The sequence below is a fragment of the Schistocerca gregaria genome, chromosome 4 (genome assembly GCF_023897955.1).
Source record: "Schistocerca gregaria isolate iqSchGreg1 chromosome 4, iqSchGreg1.2, whole genome shotgun sequence".
NCBI classification, from domain to species: Eukaryota; Metazoa; Arthropoda; class Insecta; order Orthoptera; family Acrididae; genus Schistocerca; species Schistocerca gregaria.
In genome coordinates, this window is record NC_064923.1 from 403,360,225 (window position 1) to 403,387,443 (window position 27,219).

Below are 27,219 nucleotides of genomic sequence, written 5' to 3' on the forward strand. Positions count from 1 at the left end.
TGCCTTTACCAGAAGAACGTTACAGTTGCTGTGCAGGATGACTAAGAATCAATTTCTCCTCTAGCAGTTTAGAACAATGTGCAAAGATTTACATAGATTCTGTCCATATCCAGGATTGGTATTAGTGGTATTTGTAACTCTTACCTGCATTCTGTGTAGTGTTAAAGCATTTTGTACAAAATAAATACAGTGTAACCTTGCTTTTACATTCCCGGAATTAACATTTTCCCGCCATTTATTACGTTTTTTATCAGTCCCGTCAAATTTCCTGTGTCCACAATGTTAATTTGCACCTGATTTTGCATCAACATATTTATAATTTTCTGGCGTTTTGCACAATAAAAAAAAATTTGTGGAGAAAGAATGGCGCTGACATGATTTTGGCAGTCAAGGAGTGTTTACAAATATTACATGGTTAAGTTTCTAGACACCAGGGCACTCTACTCAGCAGGTTTTAAATGGTAAACGTGTAAAAGTTGGAACAGTTTGTGCCATATCTCCCGCTGCTGCCAAGCTCTGCTTGGCATTGTGGCTCATGGGAGTAACTAGGTTTGTTCAAATGAAGATATCATGACCAATCACAACCATTTCCAAACTGTCTCTGCTGCACAAATGCAGTTTCATGATTGTTGTGATTATACACGTTTGTCTGACCATATTTAGCGTGTTTTACCATATGGCCGCTTGTGGCGCTAGTTGACACTGTCATACATTTTGCATTGTTCAGATGTCTTTGTTTAAACGTAACGCCAGTTACACATTTTATTCATGCTGAGCAAAGCGTGTTTCGAGAATTTATTCTCATTGTCAAGTGCAGTATTTATGTATGTATTTTTATGTGATGTTACACAAACAATGTGAGTGATAGATTCTGTCTGTGTGTGTGTGTGTGTGTGTGTGTGTGTGTGTGTGTGTGTGTGTGTGTGTGTGTGTGGTTTTCTACATAACTGATACGGCACAGTACCTGATAACCTCAAGAAGACGACTACAAGAGTTGGAGAGTAACACATATTCAAGCCCACACAAAATACTTATTTACATATTTGCACTTGACAACGAGAAAATATTCTCGAAGCGTCATGCCAGGCATAAAGAAATATGTAAGAAGTGCAGTATATCATTATTTAAATAATGAATGATAGCTGCAGGCTTTCAAAAACCTTGATTATAACATATGAAATTCAGTCCAATGTTCCTACTTCCCAGACAGTTATTAGTTCCAGTTTCATTAGAGGTAATAAACCTTCATAGTCCCTGACAAGTCTTTTGATGCCTGTTATGTATGTATATGATACATAAAGTGCAAGGGAGTATGTCGTATATGTAACTTTTACAGCTTAAAATGTTATTTCCAACATTTTATACTTTCTTGAGTTTTAACCATTTTTTTGAAGTCCCTTGATAAGTGTAAAAGCGAGGTTTCACTGTATTTCCTGGGCATCTGCACACTTTGTCACCAGTGAGTCATAAAGTGCGCTGTGGAGGACCCGTACAACTATGTGAAACATCGTGTAGTTGCTTCTCATGACATAGTTGGGTAGATGGTAGCAAATCACCTGCTTGATCTCCTGTTTCAGACCTATGAAGGAGGGAAGTGCATTAACATAATCCAGTGAACTATGTTCCCTCGTGCTTCTACCTCACACACCCCCCCCCCCCCCCCCTCCCCACCCACCCTGTTAGAACCCTGGAACGTAATTTATCACTTAATATAGCTGCACTGCATTTAGATTCGATACATTTAATGTTTTATACCCCACTTCATTCAAAGAGAAACACTAATTTTATCCAGTAAGAACAATATTTTTAATGACCTGCCTTGTTCCATTCGCTGAATGTGGAAACCATTAATCGTAGAGAAAAAAAAGAATAGAATCTTTTTTTGTAGGAAACTTAATATAGTTCAATTTTATATTAGGAAATATTTTGCTAGAAGCCCAAGTTATAGGATTATTCGGGAAGAACGTAATAAAGTGATCTTTAAACCCATCTGATCCCAGGTGCTCTCACCCCCATCAGTCAGGATTTTTATTATGTAGTTCAGGACACTCCCTCCTAGCATGTGCAAAAATTTGCTACTATACGATTTTTTTCCTCTAATTTTCTTTCATTTTCTGGGCTATTTCCTCTATTTTAATTGATTTTAGCCTGTTTGCCTCTTTTCCTGCTGCATCTTATTTTCCATTTTAGAAGTAGCACTCTGTTAATTAGTGGGTGCTATCCTCCTCTTTAAAGCTTTTCCTGTGTTGGATGGGAGGTGGGATGGCTATAAGAGGGCCTGCCCCTTAGCACACACAGCCCAGTGGGACACCAATGTGCAGTCTTAATAATTTCTCACCTTGTCGTATTATTGACAATCCAACTGATATCGATTTCATTTTCAGTTTTTTCTGTTTTACTTTTTTGGATCTCTTCGCTAGACAACTTTCTTTATTTTATATCTGTCTTCGCTGAAAATCATGTTGACTATGATTCCCTGCCGGCAGGGTTTCTATTCGCACAATTGAGTGTGGGGAACCATTTGTCTGCTGTAACCTATGTACAGACCCAATCCATATACTTTTACTTCTCTATAAACCATTTTTTCAGCTGTGGCACCATTATTACCTTCACTTCTTTCCTTTTACATCTCCTACATACTTTCCTTATCTGAGGATATTCGTAGTGGATATCACTACCTCTTGTGAATGAACCATAGACTGAGGGACTGATGACCTTGCTCTTCGGTTCCTTACCTCCAACCAACCATACCTGTTCTGTGTAGCCATACTGTTCGCATCATGTTTCCTGTTGTGCTGTAGTGTTTTGGACACATCATATCTGTGTTTTCTGGTGATGCTTTAGGTTTATGTCACTTTGGTTCAGTTCTGGATTTTGTTTAAAAGCTATCCCATTTCACTGTATTCATATCTGAAGATGCTTGTTACAGACTGAAATGAATGGACTGAGAACAGTAATTTTTGATTATGAATGGAAATAAAGAAAGAACTTCAAGAAAGTGTTCTTTAGACTCTGTGCAAGGCGAAACTTGCCTTTTGGTAATAGTTTATGTAACATTATTAATAGTCATTATTAATGGTCATGATAAATTAGGGGTGCTCATAACTGTGTAATAAATGTAATTTAACAATTTTTATACAATTCAACCACTTTTAAGAAGTTGCATGTTTCTGAGATAACATTAATGAATTTTTGAATCGATTGCATAATTTTATCAGCTGATTTAGTTTATTTTATTTTGTTCTGGCTTGCTACTGGTATTTGAAAATACAATTTTTGCAATATGATAAATGCAATTTTTTATGGAATAATAGACATTATATAGACAATCGTGTTTTTTAAGTGTGCATTACAGTTTTGAGCACATTTTCATATAGTGCAGTTGGGATACATAGCTTGTCAACCAGTTTTGTGCCATTTATCCCAGAAAGTATTTTTAGCTATAATTCTGGTTTGTTGCTAAAAAAATGGCTGTCATTTCGTACATGTGTGATCCCCAAAAGTAATTCCATAGCTAAGGATTAATACTTGTGGGAGTAATATGAAATTAAAAGTCATGTGCAAATAATATGATAATAAGACACATTCTATTTCGTGCCAATACCATAATTCTAACACTGAAATGAGTTGAAAACATTAAAACTTGTATAGTGTACAAAACCAAAATTGATACAGCCAGAAGAAAAGACCATCAGTTGATACATTTTGTAACTTAACCAATATTAATTTGGTATGAACTGAATGTTAGAAGTAACAATTGTACGGGATGTCAGATATTATATGATGCTGTTACTTGATATAGTGTTGGTTGAGTAGATAAAAAAGGATATAGAGCTCTTCACGGGGCAATAAGTGTGGAAAAGAATGCAGGTCTACAGTGATCAGGCAGTGGACTGAAAACCATAAATAGTTTATTTATGTTGTTCTGTGCTGATGCTTTTCACAAATAAGGAAAAGCTGCTATTTCATCTTCATCATCATTATTTTCATAATCATCTTGACCACCACAATTTTTCTGTACCCAGGGCTGCACACATTCAATTGTCAATCTTCACACATAAATTTATTCAAAATGTGGAAATATGTTTACAAGGGTGTCTCATAAATTTGTGATTATTTCACATCATTCAGTTCTTTTTTAAAAATGTTTCTCTATTTATTTCCACAACTACTCTTATCCTAATGACTACATTTATTCTAAATACTGCCATTACTTAAAACTATGAAAGTTTCACATTGGTCTCCTGTTTAAAATAATAAAAACATTTTCACAAATACAATACAGTTCAAAAGTCAAAGAGTAAATAGCTGTTTCCATATTTCACATTATATTCTTCAAATCAATCAGTACCTTGTCTACACACTTCTAAAATTAGCTTGTGTGTTACTTCAGGGTATAAGCAAATGCCATTCCATATTTCTTCCAGATCTGCCCAGCCATTTCAGTGTGATGGAGTAACAAACTTGAACACTAACTTTAACATTTATAATATGTATAGGATGCACTGCATACAGTAAACAGCTATCACATAATATATGCACACTCGTGTTTAAATGAAAGTGTTGTGAGCATTTTGCTCTGTGCTTTTTAATTTTTTGAAAGGTAAGAACAAAATAAAAATAATTGTTCGCTTAGCAGAATTAGACTGGCCCCAGAAAAATTGATAAGACTGCAAAGCAATACCTGTCTGGTAAAATACTCAAGAACATTACATAGAAGTGCCATCACAAAACATCTGTTGAATTAATTGAAAATGCAAATGGGTAGACTACTAACCTAATAACTACAGTTATGTGGATACATAACAAACAATGTACAACCGATGAAGAAAATTTGCCATAACTTCTAAAGCAGGAAGCTTCTTACTGTCTCTGAGTAGTATATTTTTTCTAGTGTGCCATGCCTAGTGATAAAATTCACACTCTGCTGTTGAGTTACATTCTGCTTCCAGGAAGCGAAGTGGATGTGGAAATGAATTCCAATCCATTTTCCACAGTCTGCTGCTGTTGTATGTGAGTAGATCATATTTAAAATACCAGTTAGAACTAGAAGAGTCTGCTATTTTGTTTGTGACCAGTTTATCCTGGACTGTCCAGTGGTCACCTCATTTCTTACAGAAATGAATCTGAGGCTACATGATTGTGGAAGATTACTTTCTTTTGTACTTGTGCATGAATCCCATTATTTTAAAGATTGGAGCTCTATTACATGTGGTGCACATTTATATCAGTGAATAAAAGTGATGAATGTAAATTTACTGCATAAGGCTTTAGGCCTGCTATTTCAACTTGAATGCCCTTACACAGATGGCGGGGCTCCTGTGAGCATGAGTGGGCAAACAGCTAATACACAGATAGATAGATTGCTGGGCTGTAGCCTACTCAATCATATGCCTCTGTGGAGCATATGAACACAAGGGTGGGCTAACAGCCCCTGTGTGCAACAGAACAGTGTCTGAGTCTGTGCAAGAGAACTGGTGAGTAGCCCAAACTATCTCTACCAATCCGCTGCTGACTGGCTTGCATTTAGTGGTGTCAGCACCCAGTGTAGGTAGTGTTGGAATAGCCTTAGGAAAGGATTCATTTATTCACAATTTTTTTGTCTTTCTGAACTTACGAGGCATTATGTTTTCCTTAGTATTTTTGATTTTGAAGTCTTCGCGGTCTCCGTCCTGATTGTGCTTCTGTCCACATGCACAATCAGCACTATCAGTTTCTGTAATCTATATTGTTTTTACTATCTTTTAGTGGGAACAGTCGTTCAAGTTTAAGCACCTAGGAAATGTTGGATTATGGGCCACACAAACTTGCAAAATCGTTTTATTTACAGCAGTGTTTTGATAATACCAGATTGTTGTTGCTACTGTATGCTGTACCATACAACAGATAAATCTACGTGTACATGGACATTCTGCAAATCACACTTAAGTGCCTGGCAGAGGGTTCATCAAACAACCTTCACAATAATTCTCTTATTATTCCAGTCTCTAACAGCATGGGGAAAAAGGGAACATGTATGTCTTTCCATGCGATCTCTGACTTCCCATGTTTTATTATGATCATCTTTTTTCCCTATGTAGATTGGCGTATTTTCGCATTTGGAGGAAGTGCGGTGAAGTTTGTGATTGAAATTTTGTGAGAATATTCCGCCACAATGAAAAATGCCTTTGTTTTAATGATAGCCACACCAAATCCTGTTTCATGTCCATGACACTCCCTCCCCTATTTCGAGGAGACTGACTGATAAGGATCCCACACTGCGCAGCAGTATTCTAAAAGAGGATGGACAAGCATACCGTAGGCAGTCTCTTTAGTAGATCTGTTACATTTTCTAAGTGTCCTTCCAATAAAATGCAGTCTTTGTGTATCCTTCCCCACAACATATTCTGTGTGTTCCTTCCAATTTAAGTTGTTCCTAATTGTGATTCCTAGGTATTTAGTCGAATTTATGGTCTTCAGATTTGACTGGTTTATCGTGTAACGAAAGTTGAACGGATTCCTTTTAGGAGTTCAGAATCGCTTGTGTATTACTCGATAACGTCCCATCAGCTACTACGAACTGTGACCCCTCTGTCAGGAAATCATGAATCTAGTCACATAACTGAGACAGTATTCAATAAGCACGCAATTTCACTACAAGCCACTTGTGTGGTACAGCGTCCAAAGCCTTATGGAAACCTAGAAATATGGAATCAATTTGAAATCCATTGTCAGTAGCACTCAACATTTTGAGTGAGTAAAGAGCTACTTGTGTTTCACAAGAACAGTGTTTTCTAAATCTGTGTTGGTAGTCTGTGGTGGAGGCCACAGCAAACAATTTGCCACATCAGCATCTTGGCCACCATGGCCTGCCTTTTGTTGTGTATTCACCTCTGTAAACAGAAGTATAGCCTTTTGTATGGCACCATTGATAACATACAGCATGAATTTTAGAAGAATGTTAATGAAGTGTGCTCTTGGGGGGTATGTTTCAATAAAATCTTATTGGCATTCAAGCTGCGTGATTCGAATAAAATACTCGAGCTTTCAACAGCTATTTCCACTAACACCAGTAGTAAAATATCACTGGATCAGTAGTAAAATATCATTGGCTGCTGGGGCTGGCATGGTGTTCTGCTTATATAGATGTGGTAATAGTGCCTGGAGTCTTCCAGAAAAGGCTGAAGTAACACATGCATGGGTTGGCAAGATGGGCAGCTCCTAGAAACTCATTACCACCATGTCACTGAGTGACAGCAGGTGGTGCAAGGGGTGGGAGTCACAAATGAAACTGTCACTCTTGCCTCACCATAAGTGTCAAACATCTTTCTTTGCTTCTGTTTGACGTGTAAGGCCCCAGCCCCATGCCCTACTGTGTACTGCCAGTCTTGGTTAAAAATGTTACAGTTTATTCTAATCTCAGTTTCCTTCTTTACAATTGAGTCCCAGTATGACGATGCTTGAGCCAAGACTCTTGTCTAATTCAAAACATATTTTGTGTTTTTTCCCCAGGCAGTGTTGAGCTATGGCTGACTTACAGGCTCCCTTTGATTGTGTCATTTGTGGCCATCAACAGTGTGAATCTTTTATCCTTTGTGTATTCTCCCTCTTTGGTGTGGGGCACCATAAATGCTGGGCACCCTGAAGACATATGTCATATTTAGCGGATGTAAAATATCTTGTACCTTTCACTGATCTCAGTCCATGTTTCTGGAGCTCACATTCTGTCTTGATAGTTACTGCCTCACAGTGTAGAAATAATGCAGCTGACTTGGCATATTCTGCTGGTTCATGACATGTCCTTTGATTCCAACAGCTGAAAGTGTTTGCACTTTCTGCCTTATTGCTAACATTTTCTTCGAAGGCTAGTCTCAAATGCTGCAATTCAGACTGTAGGTGCCTTTGTCAGAAATAATCTTTGCTCTGTATACTAATGTGTTCAGATCCATATTCTTGTGTGCAGGGTGGTGAAAACTATTTGGAGTACTAGCGAGTGTAGGTTGGTTTCCTGTACACGGAATGAACAAGCTGGCCTCCTGGTTTCTGATAAACTAAAATATTCAAGAATGGTAGCTTACTATCCCTCTCCTTCTTGCAAGTAAATTTAGTTTCAAGGTACACTACTCATTAGTTTGACAAAGAGCTGCAGTGCATTTTCCCCATGATGCCAAATAAGGAAGGTCATATAGTTTACAGAAAACCAACCCACACAGACTGGGTCTTGAATGAAAATAGTTTTCATTGCCCTGTATACAGAAAGTAGTCATGTTACTATGTGAAGCAAAGATGATTTCTGATGACAGTTGTCTACAGTCTTTTTGCAGCATTTGAAATTTATGCTCAGAGAAAATGGATACGTGAAGGGAAAAGTTATGAACACTTGCAGGTGCCATTGCTGAAGTTTTCATCATGAAATGGGAGGGCCTAAGCTTTCATTCCTTTAATAGTGTGGAACAATGACCAGCAACGTGTGCTGCAGAGATAGGAGTCGAGACCAGTGTTCCACCCACGTCTGAGATAGTAGATACATTACACCCCATTAAAGACAACAAGATTCCTATTGCCCTGTGTTTATGGTGTCTTCTGCAAATGCAGCAGCATATACTTAAGCCAAACAGTTTTTGCTGCCATTGAGTATTTTACTGAACACAAATGACATCAAATATTAGGGAACTTGTGAAGTGGTCTGTGGCTGAACATTGGCTGGAGGAGACAAGACACAAAATACAGTTTGAAAAGACAACAGTCTTGATTTATATGTCATCATATTGGTACTCCATTGGACATGGAATGAAAGCCAAGACAGATATTTGATACTCATAGGGAGGTGGGAGTGACAGTTTCAAATGTGCTCAGAGGCCTCATCCCACCTGAAATCACTCTTATCTCGCAACAGGCTAGAGCTGAGTCTCTTCAGCACTTTCTGGAAGGTTCCAACGCTGCTGGTGTGCTTAAGTAAGTGGAGCAGTAACACCATGACAGTCACGAAAGTCGGGGGTTTCTACTCCTGGTTGTGGTGATGGTGGTAGTGGTAACAGTTGTCAAAAGCTTGAGCATTTTATTCAGAATGACACGATTTGAAAAACAGTAAGATTTTGTTCATGTTAATTAAATATGTGCAATACAATACTTGCCGAGAGTGACAGAATAGTGAACATGAAAAAGAAAAGATTGTAAAATGCAATGCCGATGGGTAATGTTGAATTTCAATTAATATAACATCATGTTAATAGAAGTACTCAGTATTGAACACTGCAGAAATATTTGTGGCTACTTACCAGGAAATTATAAGTGCACAAGTGAAACTACCAGACATTAATCATCATAGCAAAAGTAAAATGGTTGATACTGTACATGTAAAATATTATTCTGTCTTACATTTTTAACCATAATTTAATATTGCAAGTTACTCTCCAGTTGTTGCAATATATAACATGTCCACATATGAATTGCAAATAGGCCATACTCAACCAGGTCACTGTAACAGGATGAAAAATTTCAACTTACCTCGTAACGTTTCTAGTTTGGTCTTCAACTACACAAGACAGCAGAAGTAACTCACATTTGGAGTCATATATTCCTGTTTTCAAAAAACACTAAAAATTTAACAGTATAGTCACTTTTAAAATTTATGTATGTATGAGAAGTAGATATGCAACTTCTTGAAGTGGAGTTTCACTATCATGGTGTACTGCGCAGGAAATGTTTTGTAATATTGGTACTAAGCTTTTTCTCCTGGGAGCTGAGAATGATCTCTTTCAGGTGGTTGAATGTGCAGGATTACATATGAAATGTATCAATCTTTCTGTCTAAATGATCTTGCTTTCCTAATGTTTCATATTTACTTTTTCAGAAAGCGACTACTTGAATATCAGCCAAGGCGGCAATCCAGCCGACTAGAGAAGCTAAAACAGCAGAAAGAGGAGGAAGAGCGGTTACAACAAAAAGAGGGTGAGAGACAACGACAAGAAAGGGAACGTAAAGAACGGTTAGCAATAATGGTTAATCTTTTAATAGTGTAGAACTGTCTTCTTTGTGATTTAGATAGTAATGATGGAGAATTCTTGGATGCCCATTCAGGCACACACTCATTAGAGTAGGGTAATGGTTCAGGTACTCTGACAAACTTTCAGTTTTAAGTCTTCTGTTCCTAAATTGCTTAAAATAATAGCAGGGTGTATACAACCTGGGACAACTGGGGGATCCGGGAAAAACCCGGGAATTTTTTCATCCGGGGAAAAACCTGGGAATTTTTTAAATTCCGGGAATTTTTCCTTGTTTTAGTTCTCAGTTAAATTTTTGTAACATTCACTGGTAAGAACCAGTACTCTAACACAGGATATTACTGTATCCCACTACTGCAGAATAACTCTTCAACAATAAAACATAAACAAGAGGAAAAAACTAAAATAACTTAAATTGCAAAGGAAATGTGCCATGTACGACAATGACACACAGTGCTCGTGCAAGCGTGTGCCAACAGCAAAATGTGCCAAAGGCTTTAGGAAGACTATGCAATGCTTCATAACAACAAATTGCCTCCGATGATTGTGAAATCACAACTGTTTACATGAGATTCGTTTTAGCAGTTATGAGCGGACTCGTGAGCATGCGCAGTTGAGTCGCGTTTGAGCAGTAGATTGTCCCGCTTCTGGCTACAGGAATTTGGTTGTTGACTGTGCAAGTAGTCACAGCAAGCATCTAGATGCTACCGGGAAAAGGGGGCACCAAATTCATATTCTTGAGGAAAAAAACTTTTTTTCACAAAGCGCTTAGTATCCAGCGCACGTTGGTCTATCGATTATTCATATGATTCTGAAACACATCCCTGTTGGTTTTTGAACACATCCTCATCGCATCTAGAAATAAACTTTCCCAAAGGGGACGGGGCTATACGAGTTGAGCGGAGTAAAGCCAAATGGATGAATGCCAGTTGCCGTCTGATTATGTGGTTGATTGGTTTTGCGAATGATCAGCGTTGTTATAATTACTAGCAAAATCCTGAGATTCAGACTACCAGAATGGAAATAAATGACTAACAGGAATAACAGGTGAGAAAGATTACATATTGTCTTCTCGATGTATCCAAGAAAATGAAATTTTGACAGAAATTTTTTGTCCAGATCGCTACACTAGTAAGGACCCGGCCAGCAGCTACGTAAGTTCTAATCTGGAAGTAATGCGGAAAATGTGTTGTATGAATACGTAACAATGCCTAACTGGAGAATAATCGCGGGATAACTAAACCTGTGATTCTAGCAGGGTTAGTGAAGTTACTCAGCGAACAAATTTAGACCATGACAGGACTAGTTACACAATTGGTGGTGACAAGATTGTTTGTTAGAATGAGGAAGGCGAAGAAATGGGGACATTATACAAATTATGGAAGAATAAGACGATACCAAATTTTTATAACACTTTCATAATACTACTTTGCGATCTCATGCTTGAGAAACTGGTGTGTGTGTGAATGAAATGTGAAACTATTTCCTAACATTAAGCTTTTTGCTTGTAGTAGGCCTAATAGGCATTTGATATTGGTACTTCGTGAATTATATTCTGTCTTGTTATAAAAATGGCCATTTCTGCCAAAACAGTCTCGTTTATTTGGTGTGTGTTACAAAATTGTTGCAATATTAGGAAGGTCTATTTTGTTTTATCTAGCAGACAGTGACAAAATAGACATAATCAGATCGAGAAACCACACCAGTCTTGGGTAATATTTGTGTTAACAGCTTTTTCAGTATTAGATAATGACATTTAATTTCTTCATGTAGCAAAACATTTGACGAACTGTGATGAGGTAATAGATTCTTTCACAGAAAGGAAACCACGCCAGGTAAAGCTGTAGCAAGATTAGAGAGAAAAAAAGTCTAGGAGCTAAGAATTGAAGAAATGTGTACTTTGTTGCTTATCTCTTGTCTTTATTGGTATTATGTATCCTATATGTAATTTTATGTCACACAAAATAGCAAGTTATTAGCTAATAGGGCAATGAAGAGTGCATATTTTCTGAAGAGTTCTTGTTCTCCCGACTACAAATAATCCCATCTGCTATTAAGAGCGAGGTGGTGTGTTTTTTTTAAAAGGAAGAGGGCCAGACTGTCAAACCGACCAAATGGGAGCAGGAGAGGCACCACAGGACATTCCAATTTCCACTGTCCTGAATATAGTTTGATGGCATCCATTACTAAATATACACATTTAAATTCCACAGAACGAAATACAGTGACATGTTGTTGTTGTTGTTGTTGTGGTCTTCAGTCCTGAGACTGGTTTGATGCAGCTCTCCATGCTACTCTATCTTGTGCAAGCTTCATCATCTCCCAGTACCTACTGCAACCTACATCCTTCTGAATCTGCTTAGTGTATTCATCTCTTGGTCTCCCTCTACGATTTTTACCCTCCTCTCTGCCCTCCAGTACTAAATTGGTGATTCTTTGATGCCTCTGAACATGTCCTACCAACCGGTCCCTTCTTCTGGTCAAGTTGTGCCACAAACTTGTCTTCTCCCCAATCCTGTTCAATACTTCCTCATTAGTTATGTGATTTACCCATCTAATCTTCAGCATTCTTCTGTAGCACCACATTTCGAAAACTTCTATTCTCTTCTTGTCCAAACTATTTATTGTCCATGTTTCACTTCCATACATGGCTACACTCCATACAAATACTTTCAGAAATGACTTCCTGACACTTAAATCTATACTCGATGTTAACAAATTTCTCTTCTTCAGAAATGCTTTCCTTGCCATTGCTAGTCTACATTTTGTATCCTCTCTACTTCGACGTCCGCAGCTCGTGGTCTCGCGGTAGCGTTCTCGCTTCCCGAGCACGGGGTCCCGGGTTCGATTCCCGGCGGGGTCAGGGATTTTTCACCTGCCTCGTGATGACTGGGTGTTTGTGTCGTCTTCATCATCATCATCATCAATCATCCCCATTACGGTCGGAGGAAGGCAATGGCAAACCACCTCCACTAGGACCTTGCCTAGTATGGCGGCGCGGGTCTCCCGCGTCGCTCCCCTACGCTCGGTAAACGGAGTATGGGACTCATCATCATCATCATCATCTACTTCGACCATCATCAGTTATTTTGCTCCCCAAATAGCAAAACTCTTTTACTTCTTAAAGTGTCTCATTTCCTAATCTAATTCCCTCAGCATCACCCAACTTTATTCGACTACATTCCATTATCCTCGTTTTGCTTTTGTTGATGTTCATCTTATATCCTCCTTTCAAGACACTATCCATTCCGTTCAACTGCTCTTCCAAGTCCTTTGCTGTCTCTGACAGAATTATGATGTCATCGGCGAACCTCAACATTTTGATTTCTTCTCCATGGATTTTAATACCTACACCGAATTTTTCTTTTGTTTCCTTTACTGCTTGCTCAATATACAGATTGAGTAACATCGGGGACAGGCTAGAACCCTGTCTCACTCCCTTCCCAACCACTGCTGAACTTTCATGTCCCTCGACTCTTATAACTGCCATCTGGTTTCTGTACAAACTGTAAATAGCCTTTCGCTCCCTATATTTTACCCCTGCCATCTTTAGAATTTGAAAGAGAGTATTCCAGTCAACATTGTCAAAAGCTTTCTCTAAGTTTACAAATGCTAGAAACGTAGGTTTGCCCTTCCTTAATCTATTTTCTAAGATAAGTCGTAGGGTCAGTATTGCCTCACCAGTTCCAACATTTCTACAGAATCCAAACTGATCTCCCCCCGAGGTCGGCTTCTACTAGTTTTTCCATTTGTCTGTAAAGAATTCGCGTTACTATTTTGCAGTTGTGACTTATTAAACTGATAGTTCGGTAATTTTCACATCTGTCAACACCTACTTTCTTTGGGATTGGAGTTATTATATTCTTCTTGAAGTCTGAGGGTATTTCGCCTGTCTCATACATCTTGCTCACCAGATGGCAGAGTTTTGTCAGGACTGGCTCTCCCAAGGCCGTCAGTAGTTCCAATGGAATGTTGTCTACTCCGGGCGCCTTGTTTCGGCTCAGGTCTTTCAGTGCTCTGTCAAACTCTTTAGCAGTATCGTATTTTCCATTTCATCTTCATCTACATCCTCTTCCATTTCCATAATATTGTCCTCAAGTACATCGGCCTTGTATAGACCCTCTATATACTCCTTCCACCTTTCTGCTTTCCCTTCTTTGCTTAGAACTTGGTTTCCATCTGAGCCCTTGATGTCCATGCAAGTGGTTCTCTTATCTCCAAAGGTCTCTCTAATTTTCCTGTAGGCAGTATCTATCTTACCCCTAGTGAGATAAGCCTCTACATCCTTACATTTGTCATCTAGCCATCCCTGCTTAGCCATTTTGCACTTCCTGTCGATCTCAGTTTTGAGACGTCTGTATTCCTTTTTGCCTGCTTCATTTACTGCATTTTTATATTTTCTCTTTTCATCGATTAAATTCAATATTTCTTCTGTTACCCAAGGATTTCTACTAGTCCTCGTCTTTTTACCTCCTTGATCCTCTGCTGCCTTCACTACTTCATCCCTCAAAGCTACCCAGTCTTCTTCCACCGTATTTCTTTCTCCCACTCCTGTCAATTGTTCCCTTATGCTCTCCCTGAAACTCTGTACAACCACTGGTTCTTTTAGTTTATCCAGGTCCCATCTCCTTAAATTCCCACCTTTTTGCAGTTTCTTCGGTTTTAATCTACAGGTCATAACCAATAGATTGTGGTCAGAGTCCACATCTGCCCCTGGAAATGTCTTACAATTTAAAACCTGTTTCCTAAATCTCTGTCTTACCATTATATAATCTATCTGATACCTTTTAGTATCTCCAGGGTTCTTCCATGTATACAGCCTTCATTTATGATTCTTGAACCAAGTGTTAGCCATGATTAAGTTGTGCTCTGTGCAAAATTCTACCAGGCGGCTTCCTCTTTCATTTCTTTGCCCCAGTCCATATTCACCTACTATGTTTCCTTCTCTCCCTTTTCCTACTACCGAATTCCAGTCACCCATGACTATTAAATTTTCGTCACCCTTCACTATCTGAATAATTTCTTTTAATTGATCATACATTTCTTCAATTTCTTCGTCATTTGCAGAGCTAGTTGGCATATAAACTTGTACTACTGTAGTAGGTGTGGGCTTCGTATCTATCTTGGCCACAATAATGCGTTCACTATGCTGTTTGTAGTAGCTTACCCGCATTCCTATTTTCCTATTCATTATTAAACCTACTCTTGCATTACCCCTATTTGATTTTGTGTTTATAACCCTGTAGTCACCTGAGCAGAAGTCTTGTTCCTCCTAATTCCCACTATATCTAACTTTAACTTATCCATTTCCCTTTTTAAATCTTCTAACCTACTTGCCCGATTAAGGGATCTGACATTCCACGCTCCGATCCGTAGAACGCCAGTTTTCTTTCTCCTGATAACGACATCCTCTTGAGTAGTCCCCGCCCGGAGATCCGAATGGGGGACTATTTTACCTCCGGAATATTTTACCCAAGAGGATGCCATCATCATTTAATCATACAGTAAAGCTGCATGCCCTCGGGAAAAATTACGGCCGTAGTTTCCCCTTACTTTCAGCCGTTCGCAGTACCAGCACAGCAAGGCCGTTTTGGTTATTGTTACAAGGCCAGATCAGTCAATCATGCAGACTGTTGCCCCTGCAACTACTGAAAAGGCTGCTGCCCCTCTTCAGGAACGACATGTTTGTCTGGCCTCTCAACAGATACCCCTCCGTTGTGGTTGCACCTACGGTACGGCTATCTGTATCGCTGTGGCACGCAAGCCTCCGCACCAACGGCAAGGTCCGTGGTTCATGGGGGGACAGTGACGTGTGAAAGAAGAATGCTGTGTAACGAGGTGTGGCACTGCACTTTGGCATACTTAAGACCAAACAACATGTCTTACATTTCCTCGAACACATATGTTATATGTTTCCTGAGTTTTGTGAGTAGTCTCCGCGTGACCCATGTTTATATTTAGTGATTTTGCTGTTTCTCCCTCGTTTACTCTCACGTCAAATGAAAACAAAACAGATATCTGTGGCCAGGCGCTATCAAATGAATTAAAAAATGGTTCAAAAGCTCTGAGCACTATACGATTTAACTTCGGAGGTCATCAGTCGCCTAGAACTTAGAACTAATTAAACCTAACTAACCTAAGGACATCACACACATCCATGCCCGAAGCAGGATTCGAACCTGCGACTGTAGCGGTCGCTTGGTTCCAGACTGTAGCGCCTAGAACCGCACGGCCACTTCGGCCGGCAAATGAATTAAAACACATTCACTGATTATGGAAGGCTAAAATATGTTATTAGTTTCAGATTTTATTTTATTTCCAACTTTCTGTCAGTCAAGCATTAATTGCCTTGCAGAACAATGAAGTTATTTTTGTCTGTTTGCTAAAGAAATTTGACTTTTCCTAACCTTTTTGGCAGAGGCAGTCAATGTATTTCAAACGAAATGTTTAATTCCACAGTGCTGGCTAGTTTCAATTGTTCACAGCATTTCAGGCGCACGTTTTCATTTTCTAGTGCGTATGGCGGTATGCCATAATAAAGAACTAAACATGATATAATACAGTATTGGTGCTCCAAGAAAATTTACATCTAAAAAACCACACTGAAAAGCTTAATGTAAGGTGAGGTATACTTCACTGGGAATCTGGATATACGAATGTGCCTTTAAATATGCCTGCTTGTGTCTGTATATGTATGGATGGATATGGCTGTGTGTGTGTGTGTGTGTGTGTGTGTGTGTGTGTGTGTGTGTGTGTGTGTGTGTGTGCAAGTATATACCTATCGTTTTTTCCATCCTTTTTTCCTCCTAAGGTAAGTCTTTCCGCTCCCGGGATTGGAATGACTCCTTACCCTCTCCCTTAAAACCCACATCCTTTCATCTTTCCTTCTCCTTCCCTCTTTCCTGACGAAGTAACTGCCGGTTGCGAAAGCTCGAAATTTTGTGTGTGTGTTTGTGTGTGTTTTTTATTGTGCATATCTGCCGGCACTTTCGCGCTTGGTAAGTCTTGGAATCTTTGTTTTTAATATATTTTTCCCATGTGAAATATATATATATAATATGATGCCCCGGAATATGTGGAATTTGCACAACGTGATCTGGCAGCAAACCCGTGAAGACTATTTACAACACATCCGCCGGGAAAGTTTGAAGTGTCCCAATTAAGTTTCAGTTACAAAACTGCATTTACTAACTTTTGCTGCATCTGGAACACCATGTGCAGCTGCATACTTACAGTACTTATCATTGAAACTGTGGATTAGTTTCCACTTAATATGCACTTCTGAAGTACTGCCTTCTTGACTGGTCAAATGGAAAGCGAAACTGTGTCAAGACTTGTTGCATAGTAAAGCCATTTACTGTGTATCACAATGCTTCTGAGAATTAAATGTTAATGGCACTGTTTACTAACAGAACCGTTTCTCAATCTACCTGATGAGGCTAAATGGACACCAGTCCGAGTAGTCAACACAAAACAAGTCTGTGGTATTTATTTTGAATCTAACTTCAGGCTTGTATGTTGACCAGCAATAACTAGAATGACATGACAATGACAATTACATAGATGATTTTATACAAGGAGATAAAAGTTTTGGATAGAAAAAAATATGAGTTTTCAACATAAGGAATAGTTAATCGAGATTATTCTTAGTCATGGAAAATCCCACCTCACCCCGTATATGCCTGAATGCACTTGGGTTGCTTGGTCAAAACCAAGGCAAATAACAGACTACTAGCATTGCTAATATTTCAAAAGCAGTTACATAAAGCCTTTTTAGTCCTGGTAACAGCAGACTTACCTCTCTCTGATATTTACAATGTCTGTTAGTTTGTAATTTTTCCACTGCTCTTGTATGTTTCTCATATCAATTTGTATGACACTGTATCATTTTGTAATACCATTATTGAAATGTAGTGTTCTGCAATTAACAATGCCAATATATTTATATGTTAAAAAGAAGCAGTGGCTTGGCCAAATTACTGAGAAATATATTACTAATGATGGCATTATGCACGTCCAGGCTTCTCAGTACTCAATAATGTGGTGGACAGATGTGAACTTATAAGCACCTACATATAGTTTCATTATATTCCTTGTCTACCTCTGTATCAGTGTATGATGAGTACCTTATACATTGGTCTTGGCACCATTTCTCATGCTCTACATTGGCTGTCCTTAATTACACAAATATTTATTGATATCATAGAATAAAACAGCTGTCATTATATCTAGACAAGATGATATGGCAATAACTCTTATAAAAAAATTTTGGCACAATTCTGCTGAAATAGTACCAAACATATTGAGCTGCCATACAGTTTAAATCTATACAGTGTGCAAATAGTTTATTGTTGTTGTTGTAGTTGTTGTTGTTGCTGTTACAAGTTTTTAGCACCTTTTAAACCCTTTTAGAATATTCACCAGGTTACAAGCTCACTGTTATTTTACTGACCAACAATATCTGGCAGCAAATTTTTACAGTAATTGCTAAGTGTTACACGTCTAACACACAGTGTCCAGTACAACACATTTTGATCTCTTAGTCAAACATATCAATCCTAATATCAGTAAAAACATGGCATGTCATGAATTAATAGAACAATATTCAACCCCAAAAACTACAAACAGAAAAGTCAACAATGTGTTGGGTACAATTTGAGTGCCTTCAGTACATTTCATGCGAAAAGTATCGAGTGCAACAGAATTACTGTTTCTCTAGCCTACTGTATGATCATCTTGCCAGAGAAAATTTCAATTATGATGAAGACGCGAATGAATCAACGTACAAACTTCTAAGCATCTGATCACAAAAATACTTTCTTGCTGAATTACTAACACTTTGCCAAATAACGCATACTTCTTGTTGCTGTTGTTGTTGGTGGTGGTGGTGGTGGTGGTGGTGGTGGTGGTGGCAGTGGCAGTGGCAGTGTCATCGTTTTCGGTCTGAAGATGGATTTGACGCAGCTCTCCATGCTACTGTATCCTGTGCAAGCCTCTCATCTCCAAATAACTACTGCAACTGCTCACTGTATTTATCTTTTGGTACCCTTCTATGAGTTTTACACCCCACACTTCCTTCTAATACTTAATTGGTGATCCCTTGATGTGTGAGAATTTGTCCTACCAAACAATCCCTTCTTCTAGTACAGTTGCACAAAAAATTTCTTTTCTCCCCAGTTCCATTCAGTACCTCCTCATTAGTTACATGATCTACCTATCTAACCTGTAGCACTACATCCTCTTCCAGTTCTACAATATTGCCTTCACATTCATTTTCCTTGTATAGACCCTCTATATACTCCAACCTTTCAGCTAACCCTTCTTTGCTTAGGACTGGTTGTACATCTGAGTTCCTGAATTCATGCAGCTATTTCTCTTTTCTCCAAACGTCTCTCTAATTTTCTTGTAGGAAGAATCTGTCTTTCCCCTAGTGATAGATGCTTCTAAATACTTAAATTTATCCTCTAGTCATTTTGCACTTCTTATCAATCTTATTTTTTAGACATTTTTATTCCCTTTTGCCTGCTTCGTTTTGTTTTCTCCTTTCATCAATTAAATTCAATATCTCTTGCGTAATCCCAGGCTTTCTACTAGGCCTTGTCTTTTTATCTATTTGATCATCTGCTGCCTTCAGTATTTCATCTCTCAAAGCTACCCATTCGTCTTCTACTGCATTCCTTTCCCTGTTACAGTCAATTGACACCTAATACTTCCTCTAAAACTCTTAACAACCACTGGTTATTTCAACTTATTCGGGTCTCATCTCCTTAATTTGATACCTTTATCTAATTTCTAAGTTTTAATCTACAGTTCATAATGAACAAATTGTGGTCAGAGTCCACCACTGCCCCTGGAAATATCTTACATTTTAAAATTGGTTCCACAATTTCTGTTTTACCATTATATAATAAATTTTCTGGTGTTTCCAGGCCTCTTTCACAAACACAACAACCCCCTTTTGTGAGTCTTAGATATTATAATAGCATTGGGAAACAAAGACAGTATTCAAAAAAATAAAAAGGATAATATTTTAGGTAATTCATTGAGTATATTTCTACTGACAGAGATAATGACAATCTCCACAGCACTACACTATGACAAAATGGCAGGCCTCTATTTTGTGGTCAGTATCATACATAGACAACATATAGAGAGAATACAGGACTTTACATACAACAAGAACATACAGTTTAAAGGTAGGAAAGATTACGTCATTGAAGTAGATATCTTTACTTCTGTTGCAAATCCATTCCAGTGACCATCATCAGTGCTAGTATTAAAGCCCCCTGGACTCCTAAATGATGATCACACAGTGATAGAAATTGATCTGCAACAGAAAGAAAGATTTCTACTTCTATGACCAATGGTGACCCTCTTAATCCCAGTTATAATTCACTGGCATCGGGTGCCATTAAAAAATTGACTCTGGTAAGAATTGTTTTAGGATTGACATATCTTACATGGAAGCCTCATTCTTGTCGGTGTGAAGAGCACACTGTGTTTTCCGAAAACTTCGTAATTCGAAGGTTCATTTTCAGATAGCCTTTGGTTTGCAGCTCTTGACGCAGACCATGGGATCTTCACACGTTTCCAGTTTGGCTTCCATATGATACAGCCGATGTATCCTAAGTTCATCTGAAGCTTTTTAAATGAATGAAGAAATGACAGCTTAATTTAGTTAATGTTACAGAAACTATCCATGCCTATGTAATCAAGCATCAAAAGGATTTTTGGTCAAATATTTAAAAAATGGTATCTAAGTGTTTATGAATACTAACACACTAAATTTCAAACACTCAAATCACCTGCATGTGGCCACAAATCATAAAGTTACACCCAACTGCTTGCCAACTGGGATTGCCTAGCTCATTGCCATGTTTTGTTTTCCTACTATGTCTCGTGTTAACATTAGTGAATAATTCTTATCCATTGTAGGTGGAATATAACACTGCAACTGTTGAAGTTAAAGGTAATTTATAATGATTAATGATAAGCTGCAACCAACTGTTTTTATATACATGTCTTTTCCCATGAAGACATTTCAAGGTACATGTAAACATTTAAAGATGGGGTGAACATAAAATGAATGTACTCTCACAAATGTATGTTTTGAAACACAATTTGTTGGCTTGGTGTGTCGAGAAAGGGGGTGACATTAATATTGGTGCATTATTCCACAGTAAGTTTTGATTTATGTGCTATGAGTGCTACTGTCACTTCATGTGATGAGGCAGCCCAGAAGCTTAATCCAGTAGGTGAATAAGGCCTGAGGGTCATTTAAAGTTGCCCATTCCCATTTATAGCAATTTAAGGACACTGAGCCAAACATTAATCAAAATAATTTCCATGCCTAATATGTATATGCAGGTATTTCTTGTTACCACTGAGCAAGTAAGAACTTTATATTTTTTGTAAAATTTTATTACACACCTCTTCAAATAGGTATCGTGTACAAAGCCAATATAAGTCACTTCAATCATATGAAGTCCACCATCGGTCAATTCTTGGCTAGCTATAGAAGAATGCAGTGAAATTTATGGTCAGTCAGTACGTATCATGGATATACTATGTAAATTTTATGAACAGAGCAAAGTGTTTAAGTGCGTTGAAGGTATTTCTCGAGAGTAGCCTTGTATAGACGTCAAACATAGAAAATCAGCATTTCAGACAAGAAGAGAACAGGAGCTTTTGAAATGTGGTGCCTCATGCTGTATTACTTCCATTCTGTCAAAGCAGTAACACTACATCCGTACGACTGCTACAGAACAAAAGACATGGGATTGCGTAAATCGTCAGTTGTCTCTTCACTTCATTAACTAAATTTACTTAAATCTAGTCTTCTGTGGTCTGCCATATAGCCTTATATACACATTTCTGTGAACACCAACACACACAATCTCAATTTAGCAGTAAGGGTGCATATTGCCAATTCCCATAGACTGTAATGTGCATTTGCACCCTTACCTGTAGCGCCCCAAAGCTTGCATGATTGTCTCTGCATACGTATGCACTGATAATAACTGAAGATGTTCTGTGACTTACTTCATTACTGTTCACTTATTCATAACATATGCTTATTCCCCTACATCTTCTTGCACTGATTACTACTGGGAGAAATTATATTTTTGTGAAACCACTGTTCATGTAGACACCATAAGCTCATTACTCGTCAAGTCTCCAACTATTCATATACTAAGAGCCTAGTTCTTAAATATACAGTTATTTCATAGTGTCTCACTGTTCTAGTAAATATCCACACACTGTAAAACTTAAATCACACATCAGATGGGTCCCTTATATTAATTGCATTTATCACCATTATTATTATTATAAACAAAAAAGTTCCAACCATGAAGTCTGAGCTGTGCCATACAGGAGTACATTCTCTTCCAGGTAGCAACCAGGAGATATCATTCCTTCATGTGTGCCATTTAATACTAATACTGTGCATCCTTAATCTAAATGGACTGAACAAATAATGTAATCTTAAGTAATATATATTATTCATGCAAAAGGTAAAAAGAAATCTAGACATTTCATATCTTAAAAGAAAAACCCACTGGACTCGTAATAACAATTTCTGTTAGTAACTATAATGATATTACTTAATTCTCCTTTACAGGGTACCTCACAGGTAGATATTGACCGTGACTTTCATAGTTTCCATCCCATTGAGCTCAGATTACAGTTCATCATTTGATTACTGTTTAGTTTCCATAATTCATCTCTTCACTGCTTTATATATGGACTATCGTAGAGTATTCCCTTGCGTTTAATTGACATCATACACTCTAACCCCCCACCCCAATGAACCATAGACCTTGCCGTTGGTGGGGAAGCTTGCATGTGTCAGCCATACAGATAGCCGTATCGTAGGTGCAACCACAACGGAGGGGTACCTGTTGAGAGGCCAGACAAACATGTGGAAGAGGGGCAGCAGCCTTTTCAGTAGTTGCAGGGGCAACAGTCTGGGTGATTGGCTGATCTTGCCTTGTAACACTAACCAAAACGGCCTTGCTGTGCTGGTACTGCGAACGGCTGAAAGCATAGGGAAACTACAGCCGTAATTTTTCTCGAGAGCATGCAGCTTTACTGTGTGGTTAAATGATGATGGTGTCCTTTTGGGTAAAATATTCCGTAGGTAAAATAGTCCCCCATTCGCATCTCCAGGCGGGGACTACTCAGGAGGACGTCGTTATCTGGAGAAAGGAAACTGGCGTTCTACCTATCGGAGCATGGAATGTCAGATCCCTTAATCGGGCAAGTAGGTTAGAAAATTTAAAACGGGAAATGGATAGGTTGAAGTTAGATATAGTGGGAATTGGCGAAGTTCGGTGGCTGGAGGAACAAGACATCTGCTCAGGTGAATACAGGGTTGTAAATACAAAATCAAATAGGGGTAATGCAGGAGTAGGTTTAATAATGAATAAAAAATAGGAATGCGGGTAAGCTACTACAAACAGCATAGTGAATGCCTTATTGTGGTCAAGATAGACACAAAGGCCATGCCTACTACAGTAGTACAAGTTTATATGCCAACTAGCTCTGCAGATGATGAAGGAATTGAAGAAATGTATGATGAGGTAAAAGAAATTATTCAGATAGTGAAGGGAGATGAAAATTAAATAGTCATGGGTGACTGGAATTCGAGAATAGAAAAAAGGGAGAGAAGGAAATGTAGTAGGTGAATATGGATTGGGGGTAAGAAATGAAAGAGGAAGCCGCCTGGTAGAATTTTGCACAGAGCATAACTTAATCATAGCTAAAACTTGGTTTAAGAACCATGAAAGAAGGTTGTATACATGGAAGAACCCTGGAGATCCTAATAGGTATCAGATAGATTATATAATGGTAAGACAGAGATTAAGGAACCAGGTTTTAAATTGTAAGACATTTCCAGGGGCAGATGTGGACTCTGACCACAATCTATTGGTTGTGAACTGTAGATCAAAACTGAAGAACCTGCAAAAAGGTGGGAATTTAAGGACATGGGACCTGGATAAACTGACTAAACCAGAGGTTGTACAGAGTTTCAGAGAGAGCATAAGGGAACAATTGACAGGAGTGGGAGAAAGAAATACGGTAGAAGAACAATGGGTAGCTTTGAGGGATGAAGTAGTGAAGGCAGCAGAGGATCAAGTAGGAAAAAAGATGAGGGCTAGTAGAAATTCTTGGGTAACAAAAGAAATATTGAATTTAATTGATGAAAGGAGAAAATATAAAAATGCCGTAAATGAAGCAGGCAAAAAGGAATACAAACGTCTCAGAAATGAGATCGACAGGAAGTGCAAAATGGCTAAGCAGGGATGGCTAGATGACAAATGTAAGGATGTAGAGGCTTATCTCACTGGTGGTAAGATACATACTGCCTACAGGAAAATTAGAGAGACCTTTGGAGATAAGAGAACCACTTGTATGAATATCAAGAGCTCAGATGGAAACTCAGTTCTAAGCAAAAAAGAAAAAGCAGAAAGGTGGAAGGAGTATATAGAGGGTCTATAGAAGGCCGATGTACTTGAGGACAATATTTTGGAAATGGAAGAGGATGTAGATGAAGATGAAATGGGAGATATGATACTGCTAAAGAGTTTGACAGAGCACTGAAAGACCTGAGCCGAAACAAGGCGCCCGGAGTAGACAACATTCCATTGGAACTACTGACAGCCTTGGGAGAGCCAGTCCTGACAAAACTCTGCCATCTGGTGAGCAAGATGTATGAGACAACCGAAATACCCTCAGACTTCAAGAAGAATATAATAATTCCAATGCCAAAGAAAGCAGGTGTTGACAGATGTGAAAATTACCAAACTATTCCCAGTGGGGTCAGGGAGTTTCCCTGCCTCAAGATGACGTGTTGTGTCAGCTTCATCATTATTCATCACCATTACGGGTGGAGGAAGGCAATGGCAAACCACCTCTGATAGGACCTTGCCTAGTACAGCGGTACGAGTCTCCCACATCGCCTCCTACGCTCCTCGGAGTACTGGACTTCATCATCATCATCATCATCATCATCATCATCATCATCAGTTTAATAAGTCACAGGTGCAAAATACTAACGCGAATTCCTTACAGACAAATGGAAAAACTGGTAGACACTGACCTTTGGGAAGATCAGTTTGGATTCCGTAGAAATACTGGAACACGTGAGACAATACTGAGGCTACAGCTTATCTTAGAAGAAAGATTAAGGAAAGGCAAACCTACGTTTCTAGCATTTGTAGACTTAGAAAAGCTTTTGACAATGTCGACTGGAATACTTTCTTTCAAATTCTGAAGGTGGCAGGGGTAAAATACAGGGAGCGAAAGACTATTTACAATTTGTACAGAAACCAGATGGCAGTTATAAGAGTTGAGGGACATGAAAGGGAAGCAGTTGTTTGGAAGGGAGTAAGACAGGGTTGTAGCCTCTCCCCAATGTTATTCAATCTGTATATTGAGCAAGCAGTTAGGGAAAAAAAAAGAAAAATTCAGAGTAGGTATTAAAATCCATAGAGAAGAAATAAAAACTTTGAGGTTTGCCGATGACATTGTAATTGTGTCAGAGACAGCAAAGAACTTGGAAGAGCAGTTGAACGGAATGGACAGTGTCTTGAAAGGAGGGCATAAGATGAACACCAACAAAAGCAAAACGAGGATAATGGAATGAAGTGAAATTAAATCGGGTGATGCTGCAGGAATTAGGAAATGAAACACTTAAAATAGATGAGTTTTGCTATTTGGGGAGCAAAATAACTGCTGATGGTCGAAGTAGAGAGGATATAAAAAGTAGACTGGCAATGGCAAGGAAAGCATTTCTGAAGAAGAGAAATTTGTTAACATTGAGTATAGATTTCAGTGTCAGGAAGTCGTTTCTGAAAGTATTTGTATGGAGTGTAGCCATGTATGGAAGTGAAACAAGGAGGATAAATAGTTTGGACAAGAAGAGTATAGAAGCTTTCGAAATATGGTGCTACAGAAGAATGCTGAAGGTTAGATGGGTAGATCACATAACTAATGAGTAGATATTGAATAGAATTGAGGAGAAGAGGGGTTTGTGACACAACTTGACTAGAAGAAGGGATTGGTTGGTAGGACATGTTCTGAGGCATCAAGGGATTACTAATTTAGTATTGGATGGGAAGAATCATAGATGGAGACCAAGAGAAGAATACACTAGACAGATTCAGAAGGATGTAGGCTGCAGTACCTACTGGGAGATGAAGCATCTTGCACAAGATAGAGTAGCATGTGGAGCTCCATCAAACCAGTCTCAGGACTGAAGACCACAACAACAACAACAACAACAACAACACTCTAACATAAAAAATTATTGTGGGATTTTGTTAAATCCCACATTGCTTTAAATTTGAACATAATATAGTCAAGAATTTATCACTCGCTGAATGCAAAGGGTCTTAAATATTGCATGTTAAACATCCCTTTTTCTTTCCTTGTAATCAGGTTGGTTAGCGCAGTTGCTTTTGGGTGAGGTGTATGTGTTATCACATATGGTCCCTTTAGTCTTTCACTCTTTGAACTTCTATTATGCTTACCAAGTCCCCTAATTTATACACATCTTTTTCCTCTCATTACCTGCTTTAATTAATGTATCTTGGATATTTGACTGTGGTACTGCAGTAATCCACGCATTCTCTTCAGTGATTCAGTATAATTTAACAAAGGTTCACCTTCAACTTGCTTGCCTAAAATCTCTATGCGTGTACCCGGATAACTGAATGGGGATGTTTGTTCAACATTTTTTCAAAATCACTCAGGAACCCAATCCACTTGGTGTGTTTTCATGCACAATATGTCCTAATTCCTATATTACATGTATGGTGGTGTTAGCCTGTGGGTGGAACCAGTATATGAGGATATGATTGATTTTTTTCCCATGCTAGGAACTCCTTAAATTGGCTTGCCATAAATTGTATACCATTATCCAACAACAAATGTTTTGGTCTTTCTACTAACTTTAAATAATGATCTGTCAGCTTCACTATGATGCCGTGTCTCATGCTTTTCTCAGTGGATGCAATTTAACTAACATCGACCATCATTCCAGGATGACAAAAATAAACACCATACCTCCCTGGCCAACGAGGCAGTAGACTGTAGAAGTCCACTTCCACTAAGTCCTATAACTCATTGAGTATTATGCAATGAAGTAAGGTACGCAGTTTTGTCATCTGTATTTGCACTTTCTGACAAATCTCAGACTGTCATAAAATGTTTTTAACTTGTCACTGCATGT

General features: G+C 38.5%; 1 protein-coding gene across 2 annotated transcripts in view; it reads left to right on the forward strand.

Annotated features, from left to right (window-relative positions):
• The window catches only part of LOC126267507 (mucin-12-like), a 278,640-nt gene that overhangs the window by 97,486 nt on the left and 153,935 nt on the right, over positions 1-27,219 (forward strand). For both annotated transcript variants that reach the window (XM_049972804.1, XM_049972806.1), the window contains exon 7: positions 9,833-9,967. In XM_049972804.1, the coding sequence (XP_049828761.1) occupies positions 9,833-9,967 (135 nt within the window). The remainder of the gene's footprint in view (positions 1-9,832; positions 9,968-27,219) is intronic.